General features: G+C 42.5%; 1 protein-coding gene across 1 annotated transcript; it reads right to left on the bottom strand.

Annotated features, from left to right (window-relative positions):
* Positions 1 to 9661: 9661 nt before the first annotated feature.
* LOC147751248 (endogenous retrovirus group PABLB member 1 Env polyprotein-like) lies at positions 9662 to 11218 on the bottom strand. Its single transcript, XM_086938085.1, has one exon. The coding sequence runs from the start codon at positions 11216 to 11218 to the stop codon at positions 9662 to 9664; it is 1557 nt and encodes a 518-aa protein (XP_086794211.1).
* Positions 11219 to 18047: the final 6829 nt, after the last annotated feature.

The raw sequence follows: 18047 nt of genomic DNA, 5'->3' as shown, positions 1-18047 counted from the left end.
AAAACATTGCTGAGCAGGCCACTGGAGTGGACAACACAGAACACGCATGGGCATGCTTGGACTGTTATTTCTAATACAGAAAAAAAGCATTTCAAGATGGCTTTGACGATTGTGGATGTGTGAGCATGCATTGCCATTTTAGAGTTTGAATTTTTTTTTAAAAACCATAAAGCATGTGCATGATGCTGTGCAACCTAAAAAAGCGGGCAGGCAGCCAGGTACCAGTGTGCAGCTGCCGGGTCCTGGCAGAAATACATTTTAATTCAATTAAAAAATAAATAAAATGCAAATGGGAAGGGCAGGGAGCACTGGACAAGAGGAGAAAAGAGAACCCCAGGAGCAGATTGCAGCTGCCGGTTGCTTCCACTATACATTTCAATATATGGTGGGAAATTTCATCCCGTAATAAATATTTGGAATGCAAAAAAATACCAATGGGTCTTAGGATAATGCTAATGAGGATATGGACGAGGATTTAATCAATGATTGGTGCGGAATGCTCAGTGAGATTGACAAAGATACTCATTGAGCATGCAAGAAGAAAAATGAAGTTACAGTCAGAGAAAATTGAGACAATTAATAAAGAATTGGAGAAACACAAGGGGGATGCCACCCTAAAAGATCAACTTAGTAGGTTGGAGAAGTCCTTACAGAAATATGATGAGGAAATAATGGAAATAAAAGCTGAAAAATTCATAAGAGATAGGCTGGATTACCAGTATGGCTGAGTTTACACATTTGCCCAAAAAATTGAGAGCTTGAGAGGAAAAGATAAGTCTACTCCAATTATACGATCAGCACAAAATGAAAGCAAAGTGAGCTCGGACGCTGGATCCAGCACGGATGAAACACCTAGAGCGAAACTGGATATTCAGAAGGAACTAAGACTACTCCGAATGACAACGCGACAAGGAGGAAGGGGACGTACACAACAGGGACAACCAAAAGAGGACGTAGAACAAGAAGGAGGAAGAGGAGGAGGCAGAGGAAGGAACCAGAATCTGAAATGAGTGGAAAAACAACGGACATGAACTCAAAACCCCTGGTAATTAATATCTCATCAATAACATTGAAAGACAACCAAATGTACATGCTCAATTTAGGCCTAACATTCTGCCCAATATCTTGTCCAGATGTTGTAGATACAAGAATAGAAATGTATAAATATGTAAGGAAATTGAAGTTACATGAATTCCATCAAATGAGGCAGAAAACAAGAATGCGACAAACAATGGAGACCAGTAGACGCCCTTCATTCCAAATTGCAGATGTCCCTGATTTATAAAATATTCAAGAGTTGGATCAGACCAATAGTATGGAGGACTTTCCAGTAGGGGAATCTAATATGAATCAATCAATTGAGAAACTTCAGCACATGGGCCTCACGACAAATGAACATGTACGTAGTGGATTGAGACCTGGAAGCAAGTTCTGCCCACAGCTTCCACCAGGGAACCGCTTGAATCTCTTTCATAAACTTGTGGTCGACGACTTGAACAATATTCAAAAAGACTGGAAAATTGACCACACTAAGGGCAATTTCTCGCCAAGGGATTGGAAAGACATCAATGAGTTAAAAAATGATCCTGCACTCATTATTAAACCCTCTGATAAAGGGGGAAATATCGTCCTTATGGACCAAACAAAATATGTAAAGGAAGCACAAAGACAATTGAACAACCCACAGTACTACATCTGTTTAAAAAGAAATCCCACAACCAAATTGGAAGTAGAATACCATCGGAAATTGAAGGATTGGTCTGAGAGAGGTTTATTGGACTGGGAGGAATTGAAATACCTTCGCACAGAGAATGCAAGAATGGCAACTTCTTATCTACTGCCCAAAATTAATAAAAGTACAGTGAACCCGCCCAGAGGGCCAATAGTAAGCTCCATTGGATCTTTACTAGAGAAAAGCTCCAGATTACTTGACTTATTCTTACAAGAATATGTGATCAAGCTCCCCTCTTACATAAACGGCAGCACAGATTTAATAAGAAGATGTAGACGATATCCCTTGGAAAAAAGAGTACATCATGGTCATAATGTATGTTGTTTCATTGTATACTTCAATCAGACATGAAATGGGAATACAGGCCTGCACGAGCTTCATGAAAGATTGGCCAGTGGAGTGGTTAAAACATACACAAATGCTATTGGACATGTTGGAATACTGTCTTACACACAATGTGTTCACATTTGACGGGAAATTCTACCTGCAAGAACAAGGAACGGCAATGGGCACCTCCTTCGCCCACACCTACTCAAATCTTTTCATGGGTTGGTGGGAGAAGGAGGTTACCTGGGCCACGGAGAACAACATGTTTATGGAACAGGTGGTCATGTGGACCAGGTTTATTGACGACCTGTTTATTCTTTGGGAGGGCAGTGAGAAAGATCTGAAGCTCTTCATGAAAAATTTTAACACCAAGCAGTCTAACCTACAGTTCACCTATACTTGGAGCCAACAACACTTTATCTTCCTGGATATACAATTCGAAGTCCAAAATGAAATCTTAACCACCAGGATCCACAGAAAGCCCACTGCAACCAACTGGATCTTATATTCTAACAGTGGCCACCCAGGTGCATTGAAATGGAGCATTCCGTACAGTTACATGTTGAGAGCAAGAAGAATTTGCTCCACTGAAGTGCTATACGATGTAGAGGTTTACAGGCTGATCTGTAATGTATAGACAGTGGGGATATCCAATAAATGTTCTTGATGATGCAAGATGTAAAGTCAAGAAAGGAGTCACTTTATCCTGTAAGTTCCCAGAAAGAGGAAAGTAATGATAACAAAAAGATCTTTCTTGAATGTAACTTGGCACAATCAACCTTTGCGTCAGTCTTCAAAAAACACTGGTGTGTGCTGAGAAATGAAGAACATTTAACAAACAATTATATCAAAGAAGGTACGTTCCCTAGGTGACATTTTAACCTCCATTCACTTTATTCCCAGAAAGAACCAGCAAGAAACTGGCACATGGTTGTCAGAGAATCAGGAAGCTTTGTGAAGTGCAGATCATGTAAGGCTTGCAAATATGGAACTAATAGTAAAAACTATCACGCGATGGATGGTCGCACTGTGGTGATAATAGAAAGAATAACTTGCAACACAGACTTTGTGATTTATGTATTAAAATGTGGCTGTAACAAACTATATGAAGGCAGTACAAACAATGAGCTGAAATTAAGGTTTTTACAGCATATAAGAGCGATTCGAAACGGGGATAAGACCTACCCAGTAGTCTGCCACTTCGACCAAATGCCCAATCAATCCTTGTCTACTTTCTCCTATTGGGGCATTAAGCACATCAAACCCAATCGAGAGGGGTAAATCAGGAAAATGAGCTGCGGAAACAGGAATCCCAATTGATAATATTGATGGGAACAGAAGAAACCTGGGGCCATAACAAAGATGCAAAACTATTTGTGCACTTATAAATGACTATGGACAGATGAATTATGTCATAATGGAATGATATTAGATTGTGAAGATTCAGATGTGCAGGATCATTCTCTCTACGTGTACAGGTACTGAAAGATTGAGCTGTTTGAGATGTATCTTATATCAAGGGATAGGAAAAAAGGAAAACACACACACATGCATGACACGTTTTAACCCCTTCCATGCCTCCGCGATTCTGCGCCTGTGCGGCAGAATCGCGAGTGGGCGGGTTTATGACGGCCCCCAGCCGTCATCAGCACATGAGCACCGTAGTGCATGATGGCTGGGGGACCGTCATCAGCATGCAAGGGGTTAACTGAAACAGAGAAAATGTGTATTATAAGAGAACAGGGGCTATTTTCTATTAATGAACAGCATATTATAGATAGTATCTTTTGCAGAAGTAATAATCTCTCGTAAAAAGAAATATTGCACTAGTACTTGGCACTTTAAGATAATCAAATGAAATGGAAATGTCAAATGCAAAACAAAGATATGCTGAGTAACCCCAAGAAAACAGGAATATTGCAAATGAAGAGGGGCTAAAGAACAGCATTTTTTCACTTTAATTAGTAAAACTCATGAGTGAGTATCTCAATAAAGCACATGTCACTTTAAATTGCTAAATGAATATAATTTGGCATTTAGCTGAACAAGAATCCCGGAGTGGGTATAAGTAGCATGTGACACTTTATTGAGAACCCAGGGTGGCAGTGAACTATCTATCTATCTAACACAGGGCACTTTAAAATATTTTTATCTCTTGTGCCTTTATGTGTTTTACTTATGACTTTATCTTTTTGTGATTAATTATTTATATACTCACACTCAGATCAATTTCTGTTCCTGATTAGGCATTGGTGTTAAATAAAATGTTAATCAATGGGAAGTGTTATAAGGAGGAACACTGGTCAATTATGCAATAATTGATTTGTGATTAATATCTTTTATTTATTTTAGCCCTTGTATGGTGATAAAATGTAGTATAAAAACATGTGTGTTGTTGGTAAAAAATACAAAATTCATCACACAAAGGGGAACAAAAATGGAATGAAAAAAGGAAAAAAGGAAAAGAAATATGTTGAATTGCTTAATAGCATGATAATATGAATGTTATAAGATTTTATCTTTGAAATGTGATGAAGTGAATCACTGATGACGGGGATTTTTTGCCAAAGAAAAACTAAGAAAGGCATTGCTCTAGTTGCAAACAGGGGTTATGGACATGGAAGAAGGACATGTACTAAAATGTGTGTAATGTCGAACCCACAGTGACCCAGTAGAAGGCAACTCGCCGAAACGTGTTGGTCCGGATTTGTACAGCAAAGGACCATTTTTTATTGCCTATTGCTTGAGCCTAAAATAAGTAGATAATTTTGGTAAAAAACTGACCTGTAAGTCGTAGTTTCTACTTGTGCTTGCTGGATGTGTGCTGGCATAGCATCGGGTGTCCAAGAGAAGTAACATCCAACGGAGATATATATATATTCACTGAAAAAACCATAGGTTTCACACCAGTTATAGTTACCTGGAAATTTTACTGACATAAAACCATTGAAATTCCCACGTTATAGTTAGTTGGACTCACTGTAACTTGCGCGCCTGCAATGCACTGCTGATTATGTCACATATTACATCACTCATGACATGGTCAGTGACATCACTCATGACATCACTGATGACACTATCCAGTGAATGTGTGTCTTTCTGAAAAATACATTTGTTTTATATATGTATTTGTAAAGGTCGATGGAAGAATAAATGGTTAAATAAGTGTGTAAATGGATGCTTTAAAAAAATTATTTGTTAACTGCCTTATTAAGTGTATCTTAGTGAATACATATATTAGCGAGTAACTTTTAAATATTGAAATATATGTATCAGTGTTTCACTTTGTGTATAAGTGGCTGCATGGGTTGGTGACTGACTCACTGTTTGTATGTGTTTTGAAGACAGCATATGTGCAGGACTGTGTGGGTGGATGAGTGTGTATATGTGTGTGTTAGTGAGTGAATGACTGTCTCACTAGTGTCTTTATCAGTAACTACATATGTTTTAATCTATTATATGTGAGTATTGATGTATATAAGTGAGTATATGTGAGAGCGAGAGATTGTAAGAGTTCCTGTTTAAATAAGTATGTGTTTCTATAAGTGATTGTTTAAGAGAGTAAGTATGTGTAAATTTCCATAGAAGTAAAGTGGTAGTGTGTGTATAGTGCTATATGCAAATAAATGGATGTTCAATAGTTTATTTGCATGTGTGAGTATGTGTGTGAGTAACTTTTGGATGACTGTCGGTGTGTAACAGGATGTATAGGTGTATCACTACATATGATTAGTGAGTATATGTATGAGTGACTATATAGAACTGTTGGTGAATGAGTGGATGTGTATATAGAAGGTGGAATTACTGAATTGTTTGTTGTAACTGGTATGGGTATCTCCATTTTTTTGAAAATGTTAATTTCTATTTTTTGAATATGTGTTTTAAGGGTTACATTACACTGAAAGGAGGTCTGTCACTCTGTCACAAGGATGGTTTCATCAGTGATGTCATGAGTGATGTCACTGACCATGTCATGAGTGATGTAATATGTGACATCATCAGCAGTGCATTGCAGGCGCGCAAGTTAGAGTGAGTCCAACTAACTATAACGTGGGCATTTCAATGGTTTTATGTCAGTAAAATTTCCAGGTAACTATAACTGGTGTGAAACCTATGGTTTTTTCAGTGAATTTAATAGGATTTTAAATGCTAATTCCTAACTATGACTGGTGTGAAACCTATGTTTTTTTTCAGTGAATTTCATAGGTTTTTTAAATGCTAATTCCTTTCTATATCGAGTTTGTAACCTACGATTTTTTTTTAATGTGCTGATTTGTGTGAGTATTAATTAGTATTTTTTTTTTTATAATAATATATTTTTTTATTTTTTTTTAAATCATTTTTTCTTGGGGCGCTCTGGGTCCGCGCACCGGTAAGCTCTCCGGAAAGCGCACCCAGAGCGCTACTTGCGTTCGTGTAAAAAAATATGAATGAAAAGTAAATAATAACGCAAGACATTTAGTACCATACATATAAAAGCAGTTTTTTTGAATAAGGAAATGAAAATAATTTAGCATCTCCGTGAAACTATCAAAACGTCACTTTGGCGCGCCGCGTAAGCGCCCCCGGAAGCGCCTACGTTCGCGCCGCGTATGCGACTCGGAAGCGCCTACGTTCGCGCCGCGTATGCGCCCCGGAAGCGCCTACGTTCGCGCCGCGAATGCGCCTACGTTCACGCCGCGTATGCACCCCGGAAGCGCCTACGTTCATGCCGCGTATAAGCACCCGGAAGCGCTCCGGTGCGCGCAGCGTCAGCGCGTCAAGTCATATGACCTTAAAATAACACTTTTCATTGGTTGCTAACAGTTTTTTTTACAAAGAATGAAATCCCCACCCATTTCCTTCACTTCTTCTTTCACTTTTGTGACTGAAAGACCTGCCTTTTTTTCTCTTCGATCTTGCTTGGTTAATCATGGCTGCCAGACCATCCAGCAGTGAAGATGAGCCTGAATTTATTGATGAAGAGCCTCCTCAGCCAAAGGTGAAAGAGCATTTCATCTGGAATTTTTTTTCCATACCAGATGGACAGAAAAAGGTGAATGCTCCGAAAGTGGAGTGCAGGATCTGCAAAAAAGATCTGTCACGGGGTGACCCCAAAAAGAAATATTCTTTTGGGAACTTCACAATGCTTCGCCATGTGGATAGGAGGCACCCCCAGAATTTTGCCCGGGAAAGTGTCAGGGCTCTGGCACAAGAGGTTCCCAGTGATGGGGCCTCTACATCCACCGGAGGAGCAACTACTTCTGTGAGTGGGCGATCGCAGGAGCTGGTTCCTAACATTCAGCCTGCATTCAACAAAGGTGTCCTGAAATGCAGATACTGCAATCAACTCCTTACCTTTGGGGAGCAAAGTGTCCTGCTCATGGTTCGAGCATTGGAGAACCATCGCTGCCGTTCCCATCCCTAATTTGTTTTGTTTATTTTTGCTCGTGTTGAGCAGTTTCCATTCCCTGTTTTTGTTTCTGTTCTAAAAAAAGAAAAAGAAGAAAAAAGAAGAAAAAAAAAGTTCTCTTCAGAACTACCTCCAATTCTCATCAAAGAGCTACATTGAATGAAAATGAAAAAGAGTAAGTGAAGTGGAGTGCATTGATAATGGAAAGGAAAATGAGTAAGAAAGAACAGAAAGGTATGAGAGGAGAAAGGAAGTGAAGTAGGGGGGCTGAAAGAAGGTGATTGTTGGGAAGGAAAGTAAGGAGAAGGAGAGTGAATATGGGGAATGTGGATATTCAAAGAAAATGTTGAAAAGGAACGGGGGTGTGGAAGGGTAAGAAAAGATGCATTGCTGGAGTTGCATCATTTTTGTGACACACTCCAGCAATGCATCACTTTTGCGCTTACAGATACGTCTGAAATACTGACGTATCTGTAAGTACTTCCGACATAATATGTCATATATTTAATATGACGCATGAGTAGAAGCCTGAAGGCCTCATTTATGAGGCCATAGTCACTTTAACGCCACCGGTGCGTCACTTTTTGTGACGCACCAGTGCTGTAAATAATGCACCTTATTCAGTCATATTTACAAAGTGACGTATCTAGGTACATGTGTCACTTTGTTAGCCCCTGCGCCACATTATACCTACGTCAGGTGTAATGTATGCAAAAGGGACGTATTGATGCAAGAAAGGGTCGTAGAGGTGACACAGTGAAATCTATGAGATATCACTGCGTCACTTTTATGACGCGGTTGCGTCTAAATCTTACGCCTGTTTCACAGCAGGCCTGGCCCCATGTGAAAGGATGCATTGCTGGAGTTGCATCATTTTTGAGACACACTCCAGCAATGCATCACTTTTGCGCTTACAGATACGTCTGAAATACTGACGTATCTGTAAGAACTTCCGACATAATACGTCATAAATTTAATATGATGCATGAGTAGAAGACTGAAGGCCTCATTTATGAGGCCATGCGTCACTTTAACGCCACCGGTGCGCCACTTTTTGTGACGCACCAGTGCTGTAAATAATGCACCTTATTCAGTCATATTTACAAAGTGGCGCATCTGGGTAGATGTGTGACTTTGTTAGGCCCTGCGCCACATTATGCCTAAGTCAGGTGTAAAGTATGCAAAAGGGACGTATTGACGCAAGAAAGGGTCGTAGAGGTGACACAGTGAATAAACTGAGTTTTTCCAATGCTACGCTCCCCGGTCCGCTCCCTGGAGTGAAGGACTGGGCTAATTTAAGGCCCAGCGGTGCCAGGAAACAACACCTGAAACCTTCGTGGGGATACCTGTTCCGGCGTACAAATTACAGAGACACGGGACACTTCCTTCGGCGTCAAAGATCAGCGTTTATTTACTGCAGGGACACAGAAATCGCTAGAAGTACAACATAGTGTGGGTTCAGAGAGTCTGCTTCGAATTGCAAAAGTGGATCGCTCCTTTTATACACATTTTCGCCATTGCACAACATAACGAACAAAAGGTTACAACTCAGTTCCCACAGTAAACTTCAAAAAGATCGCATTCATGTTTTCAGAAGCCCGGAACATAATTACAGTAACATGTCGGTTTCCAACTGTAAAAGTACGCTATCCCACCATTAGGCACATTCCATTCTAGTGGTAAACGACCTAAGAGAAGGGATAGAAACAGGTGCAGGAAAACAAAGACAGACAACAGTTTGAAAAGAGTGTGGGGGCAATATCGGAAGCGTGATCACAGGATCAAAGGATCCGAGCCTAACGTATGCACGGCTGAAACAATAGACCGGCACTGCAAGATGAGCCTCGAGCGGAGCCATCTGCCTCTGCCGTGTCATTCCCCTAGTCATAAAGGCACACTCAAAGGAATATGCATCTTCCGCAAGAGCTTGGGAATCCCAGGGTCATCAGGCGGACATTGTCCGTTCTCCAGCTACGTGAGGGCAAGAAACAAAATGGATGCCGTATCTAAAATGGAACCCGAAGGTTCAGATGAAAAACCCGTAAATAAGACGAACCCTTCCAAGTAGTGTAGCGAAAACACGTACATCTACTAATCTCGTCATTTACGGTTCATAGATACCAAACTCATCCATATACGAACAAGCCCAAAACGTCGTTCCGATTCTTACCGAACCTCAGACGCTCCTTTTGCCCTCATGTAGGCAAGCACTAGTCGACATCAGAATCAATATCGATATTCATCAGATCGTTTAGATGTTGCTGGAACATTATTCTATCCATCAATGTCTCTCTGGTAACAGATGGCCTTCTTATACACTTTGTAGCACAAAGGCTACATAAGGTAGGACCACACTGTACACAAAGACAACACGTGAACAGGAACGTCACAACAACCCCTACAATCATCAGAATCTTCCAACCCCAAGTCGACATCAAACCCCAAAACCATCCTAGAAGCGTCCAATCACCTTCGTCCACGTGTATGGACTCGGAGATTTTATGCAACTTCGAGATGGCTTGATAAACAGTTGGAGCATTATCAGGTATGAAAATACAGCAGCTCGAATGGATCACCTTGCACACACCACCTCTGTCTGCGAGTACAACATCTAGAACCATACGCTTCTGTAACGTCATCAGTCTATCCGCTTGAAGCTCTGCTGTCAGGTTACCAAGAGCACTTGCAGTTATATTAGCAGTTGATTCTACCACACAAGTCAACTGTCTCAGGTTCCTACTATTGACCATAGGTCCCCAAAACGGTAGGAAACCCTTAAAGAAGTCTCCTGCTTCTTGACCGGCAGTGTCCTCTTTGCTAATAACGCCTCTCACAACTCTTGTCTTGTGATAGTCTGAGGCAACTGTGAAAGTCGGTGGCAAGAGATTCGCAATATAACAGGTGCCCGAGAAGTCACGGGGCAACCACGTGTAAGCACGATCATGGCACACAAAATAGGTACCCTTGGCAATCAGAAATACAGGGGAAGAGAGCATCGGTAAAACGTATGTCTCAGTACAAGCACTCTTCCCAAGCTGAGCTCTCGGATTTCGACCAAGACCTTGCAGACAAAAATGACCTAGGTGGGGTACAATCCAGATTGGAGACGAGCTCTTAAGCTGTCTATCACCTACTGAAATAGTGTACTCAGCCTCACTCAGATCCTTGTAAGGTCGCACCTCTTCCTCTGGAATAAGCGATGCATCAAAAATATCTCTATCCAGATCAGCAATCGCTATCGCCAAAGACTTGTGGTACGGGCCAGAACCAGGGTCTGTAGAACGTGGCTCTCGACGGGGGTAGGAATCTAGTGCACTACGGAACATGGTTTGGAACGCTCGAGCTGACCCCTGGGAGCTGTAGGGAAGAACTAAATACGGAATACCCTTATCCATGGTATGTGGCATTAACCCACACACCCAACAGTTGGTAGTGTTCAGGACCAACTGATGCCGATGCAAAAGTTGGACAAAGGAGTTGTTCATGAATTCCGCACGTCTGACATGTTCATGTTGGGGCAGAGGATGAAAAGAATGTGGAGAGACAGTGGGAACAAGAACAGAATTCAGATCATGAGAAGGAGGAGTAGATGAAGTGGAAGGCAACAGTGACTGAATCCCAAAATACACTCCACCCACCAATAACATAGACACAGTTAGGAACAACATAAAAATCTGAAACAGAAAACACTTTGTTTGAGAAATCTTACGCAACTTAGATCTTTGCGCCGACATCATCTCTCTTTCTGACAGCTTAGAGAATTCCATCCTCTAAAGACCATCCGTAACGTTCTTGACGCACCTGATTCTGAGTAGCAATTGTCAATTCCCAGGAGTTCCCAGAAACCGACAAAAGTAACCGACCTAGTGTCAGAAACCTGCCAAACAGAAGTAGGTACCCGTACGGCCCTACGGCCAACCCAGATGGTAGGTTTAATCAATGAAGCATTCAATTTCATATAAGTCTCCTGGCTGCACAGAAAAGGAACACACGTGATATGTCAGACAAAATGAAAGAACTCAAGATCAGGAAAAATGCAAATATTTACAATGTTCATAACAACTGAAAGGGGGTAATGTAAGTTCAAAAATAAAAGGGAATTTTTTTATTTGTCCTTAATCACGCGATCTAAGGAAATATCGACATTTTCCAGGTCGAGTTTGTTCTTCAAACAATGATTCAGGTTGCAAGACAGAGTTCGATTGATCAGGTGACTGTTCAGAACTTGAATTCTCCAATGCTGAGGACAAAGGTAAAGTTCCAGATGATTCAGCAGACGTATCTTGCTGAGCTGGATCGATCTCTACAGATTGAGCATCACTAAATGGCACGTACTTTGGGATGACATCTGTTTCAGTCGGGGCAAATCCTTTCCGTATCCAATTATTTGCTGGCAATGGAAGCGGTACTTTCTTCGTGTGGGTGGCGTGCACCCAATGCTTCCTGCCGTCGAACCGAACTGCAGTCCTCGTTGCCAACAAGACTTGGTAGGGTCCCACGAACCTTGGCTCAAGATTTCGTTTTCTCCCAAAATTGCGGATTAGGACCCACTCTCCAGGTTGGAGCCGATGTCCAGGTCCTTCTGTTTGTGCCGGTAGAGCTTCAAAAACCTGTTGATGAATCAAACTCAATTTAGCAGTCAGATCGTAAAGCTAGTCAATCAACATTGGATATTCAATTCTGCTAAATTCCTTAGGCCTTGGAACTCCCCAAATGTTCGCAGGACGGCCGAACACAATCTCATATGGGCTAAGCCCTACTCGAGCGTGCACAGTCGCCCTGGTCGACAGGAGAGCTAGAGGCAATGCATCAGGCCATGATAACCCAGTCGTTGCTTGGATTTTGGCAAGTTTCAGTTTCAGAGTACCATTGTACCCTTCCACCAAACCCGCCGATTGAGGATGGTTAGCGCTATGAAATTTTTGGCGAATACCCAAACCCGCACACACACTCTTCATCACACTTCCCACAAACTCACTACCATTATCCGACCATACGATCCGTGGCATTCTATATCTCGGAAAATATTCCATGAGTAGAACTTTTGCTGTGGACAGGGCAGTATTATCCTTAAGAGGGTAGGCCTCAATCCATCTGGAGAACACACAAACCACGACCAATACATATTTTAAATTATTGCATCTCTCCATATGGATGAAGTCCAATTGGATAACTTCAAAGGGGCATGTAGGAGGAGCAAAGTGACCAGGTGGAGTGGGAGTGCCCTTGCCAGGATTATGCATCAAACATACCATACAGTTCTTAACCACTCTCTCAGCACACTTAGCAATCCCATCATTCTTCCATACAGGAGACAACAATTTACATACACCTTTTGCGCTAATATGTGACATGCCATGGGCCATAGTAACAACGGCAAGCACATACGCATCCGGTAACATCCATCTCTGATTCTCTGACAAATCAACCCAGCATCCATTCATGTCTAACTTCCCCGTGCTTTCTTTCCACTTAGCCTTTTCAGTTTCGGTGGCCTCATTCTGAATCGCTTTCACACTCTCAACTGTGTCCTCACACATACCAGTTTCCGCCAGCCATCTCACTGAACTCGTAACATACATTCGATTTGTCAGATTCTTGGCAGTTTCCTTAGCAATCTCATCTGCAAACGCGTTACCATGACCAACATCATCTGTAACCTTTCGATGTGCGCTGCATTTAATGATTGCCACTTGCTTAGGCAATGTAAGTGCATCTAGAAGATCGTTCACGAGCTGTCCGTGTTGAATCTTCGTGCCATGAGACGTCATGAATCCTCTCTCTCCACAATTGACCAAAACTATGCGCTACGCCAAACGCATACTGGCTGTCAGTAAACACATTCACTCGCTTTCCTTTAGACCAAACACACGCTCTCGTTAAAGCAATCAACTCTGCCGCTTGCGCCGAGTTCTGACTCAATCTCGCAGTTTCCACAACCGTACTCAACGTCACTACAGCATACGCAGTCGTCACATCACCATTCGGCAACTTGAAGCATGAACCATCAACATACAAAGTACCATCGGGATCTACCAATGGAGTGTTTTTCAGGTCAATACGACCCTTTGTCTCTTCTTCAGTTCTTAAGTAACAGTCATGTGGTGCTACATCACCTGATTCCATATGAATCGGCAACAATGTCGCTGGATTCAACACATTACAACGTTTTATCTGTATATGACTTGCCAAAAGTGTCAACTCATAGCCGGACAACCTTGCACTCGTCAAGTGTTGAGTCTTCGTTTGATTCAAAAGAGTGTCAACTGCATGCGGAACCATCACTGTAAGCATATTATCCATGACCAGACCTGCGGACTGTCGAATTGACACCGCAGCTGCCGCTGTCGCCCTTAGACAACTCGGCAATGCTATAGCTAAGGGGTCTAAAGTCGAAGAAAAATATGCACATGGACGCTGTTTGCCGCCAAATTGTTGCGTCAAAACACTTAACGCACAACCGTCTCTCTCTTGAACGTATAGAGTAAATGGCTTACTGTAATCAGGAGTACCTAACACAGGAGCCGAACACAACGCATCACGCAATTCAGAAAAACTTTTCTGACAATCGTCAGTCCATGGCAAAGGAGTCGGAACATCCTTGCACGTGAGAGCTAACAATGGCTTCGCTAACAATGAAAAGTTTGGAATCCATTGCCTGCAGTATGACGTGATACCTAGAAAGGCACGTACGTCTCTTTGAGTTGTTGGCACAGTCATTCGAGCGATCGCTGCAATTCTTTCTGGGGTCAACCTTCTTCCCTCCTTTGACAATAAGTGACCTAAATAGGTTACTTCTTGACAGCAATACTGTAGCTTAGAAGGTGACACCTTGTGATGTAAGTCACATAAATGCTTTAATAACGATACCGTAGCAGTTTTACAAATTCGCTCAGTGTCGGCAGCCACTAACAGATCATCAACATACTGAATCAAGGCCGCACCAGCAGGTAACAGGAATGCATCAAGTTGACTCTTAAGGGCCTGACTGTAGATCGATGGACTCTCACAGTAGCCCTGTGGTGCGCGTTTAAACCTAAAACTGCGACCACCTAATGAGAAGCCGAATAGATCTTTGCTTTCCTCAGCAATCGGAATACTAAAGAAAGCATTCTTTAGATCTATCACCGAAAACCAGGCGGCAGAGGCTGGAATCAGGGTCAGCAAAGCCGTGATGTCAGGAACCACTGGAAACTGTGGAATCACGATTTTATTCACTTCTCTCAAATCAATCACAAAACGGTACACAGGAGGCTTGGATGCGTCCGTTCTTTTCAAAATAGGTAACACCGGACTATTACACACATTTCCTCGAGTTTCTTCAATAACATCCTTTTCGATCAAGTCATAAATGATCGCTAATAGTGCTCGCTCACCATCAAGAGAGATACGGTACTGGGGGATACGCGGTAATCTCACATGTGATTTCAATTGGACTACATAAGGTGGTATGTCTAGTAGGCCCACATCATTGGGACCTGTTGCCCATAAAGACTCAGGAAGGGAACTCAATTCCGGTGGGAACTTATCAGTTGACAAGTACATAGGAGAGATCACTCTCTGACCTAATGTAAGCTCCACTCCCGTAGGAGAGCAATACAAAGTCGCATATAACCGCTTTAACAAATCCAGACCCAAGAGATTCTCACCACAACCAGTAGTTAAAATCAAAGGAGCCTCTAGCTCACGTGTCCCGATCGTAAGGGACAAAGGGCTAGAAACTGGATTGCTAACCGGGGCGCCAGAGAATCCAACAGAAACGTTCGTTAAGCCAGACAAAGGTGCGCCAGGGAGTTTCGAATGCATGATGGAACTTTTTGCTGCACCAGTGCCTAACAGAAAAGGCTCAACTACGCCCAATGTGGCAACTGCAACGTAAGGCCCTCTCTGATCAACCGGAACTGATACTACTCCCTCTCTTTGTCCATGGCTGTCCTAATAATCATTGTCTGCACCAATCTCATGTTCAACATAATAGTCATCCACATGATACTGTGCAGATCTACCAGACGATGTATTTCGCTGATCAAAACAATTGTTCGTGTCCAATGGAGGAGCAGAACGCTCATTTTGATTTTGAGAAGTGCCACGACCTCTACCCCGAGAGGCTTGCGGAGGACCACCACGACCTCCTCGAACCGAGACACCATTCGTTCGGTCACATAAAACAGGGCAATGAAATTTATAATGGCCCTCACCCTTACAATATGCACACTGATTATTACCAATCATAGATCTGGATGCAAAGTATTCAGAGCGCAACTGCATCCTAGAAGACTGTGCATGTGGTCGATACTGCACATGCTGCTGTTGCGAATCATTCTGATTCGAGCGCGGAGGATACGCTTGCTGCAACAAGACCTTAGTTTTTAGCTCCTTCGTTTTCTTTTCTGCACGATCACTCTCCTCTTTTTCCCTATTCTCATAATATTGAGCCGTTGCTAATATTTGAGCTGTTGTTGAAACAGCCCAAGCACTTTCAGAATTTTTCAATTTATTGCATAGTTCAGGCAACAAACTGAACACAAACTTATCGACAAACAATCGCTGACCTCCCTCAGTGCTCATGTCCTGACTACTATGATCGATAAATGCCTCCTCAAACCTAGTAAAGAAATCGGAGACACTCTCGTCTTTCTTTTGTTTGCAAGCAGACAGTTTTTTCCCAGTTCACCCTCACCGCTGGCATGAGTGTTTTCATGAGCGTAATGATTCTTTGGGGCAGATCCGTAATTAACTGTTCAGGCTTGGCCCCACCAACTTGCTGTCCATCGGCCGCTACAATTGCAGCCCAATCACCACCTAACTCAGCTGCATGATTCTCGTGACGAATCTTCGCCCAGATTGGTTGCGGTACGACATTACCAAACAACATGTCGATATCAGCAAGGTTCATAATAGAAGCATCCACAAATTGAGATAACTCCTTGTAATAACCTGCCGGATTCTTCCGTGGGTCAGGCAAGGATTGTTTCACCTGCAAGACTTCTGATCGCTTCCATGGGAGGTGTATCCAAACTCTCTGGAAGTGTGGCAAAATGGGAGGAACGACAGCAGCATCACCCGGTCTCCACACTGGGGGGACCTCTCGCATGGGATACTGACCGGATTTCGTTTTCGGATCATCGGAGTCGTCGTCAAATGACACTCGTGAAGGCACTGTAGATCTAAAAGGTAACAATCGCTCTAATGCGCGCCGTACATCACCACCTACAATGATACCGTTCGAAAACTGACTCTGAAGTTCAGCCATATCGGGCGGTACGATATCTAGCTCATCATTATCCCACTCTTCTCTCAATGATTTGCACATCTCTTCGAACACGAATCTCTGTGTGGGCTCATTAAACTGAGAGAACGTATCGAAAACTATGCGTGAAGTGTACTTAGCAGGGTGTCTAATCCACCTACGCGCCATAGTTACTAACGTCTCACTCTCCCTTAAACCAGGCATTTGACTTCGTCTCTGAGAGATTTCAGAGACATCAGAGTCAAATAACGATCCGAAAAGTGGAGAATAGAGAGTAGCAACAGAATTAGGTATACGTTTACGAACAGAAGGAGAAGAGGAGAGAAGAACAGGAGCAACAATATTAGGACTAAACGTAGGAGCAGTGGGAGTAGCCAAGATAACAGGAGTAGTAGTAACAATAGACTGAGAAGTTACGGGCAAAGGAGCAGTAGGAAGAAGAGGTGGTAAAGGAGCAGAGCCCACTTGAGGAACAAGAGGATCTGGAGGAACAGGACCAACTACAGGCTGACCAGCAGCCGCCGGAACGACAGGCGGAAGAACAGGAGGAACTATAGTGGCTATAGCACCCTGTACATAAGGGGGTGGTGACTTTAGTAAATAAGATAACAAAGGATCCTCTTTCGAATCTTCTTCCTTCTTTTCTGAACTCGACGGTAAAACCGGATAACATTTATCCACCGCCATGCTATGCTGTCTGATAGAAACTTCCTTTTCCTTCTCTGCCTTGTCTCGCTGATGCTGTTCTGCACCTTGCATTATCGAAATAATACCCTCTCTCTTATTTTTCTTAGTCAGCTTGATTTCTTTCTGTCTGGCCTCTTTGCGCCATAACCGAAAGGAATCAAACATTACTGGCCTAGCTTTCTTTTTAAACAATTTTGCTTCGAGATTATCTAAAATCTCGGTTTCAAAGCTACCATGGGGTGGCCAACTAAGGACACCATCTTTTCTCGTATAACGGATCCAAAATTCATTATATACAATGGGGCCCACTCCATGTTGACTATAGAGCTCATAAATCGGAGTTCCAACTGGAGGTATCTGACACAAGTCCTCCAACCGGGAATCCGTGCTGCAACATTTAAGAACACCAAACAAAATACTACGGCCAGGCATCATGCACACTAACCGAGTTTCAAACTTCAAGGGTTATCGAATTACGATATCCTCGCAAAAATACGAGACCCTCGGTTTTTGGCAATTGCAATCGTCAAAGAAAAACCCAACAACTAAGAATCAAAAAATGTGCAATGGAACCATGCAATCAACCAAGTTTCAACAACAACAACCAAGTTTCAAAGTACAAAGCAAATGCCAAGCAAATGCAAAGTTTTCAAATTTGA

This window comes from Lissotriton vulgaris, chromosome 1_1 (assembly GCF_964263255.1).
Source record: "Lissotriton vulgaris chromosome 1_1, aLisVul1.2, whole genome shotgun sequence".
Taxonomy (NCBI): Eukaryota; Metazoa; Chordata; class Amphibia; order Caudata; family Salamandridae; genus Lissotriton; species Lissotriton vulgaris.
The sequence above is the reverse complement of the archived record's forward strand: the minus strand, read 5'-3'. Positions and strand labels throughout refer to the sequence as shown.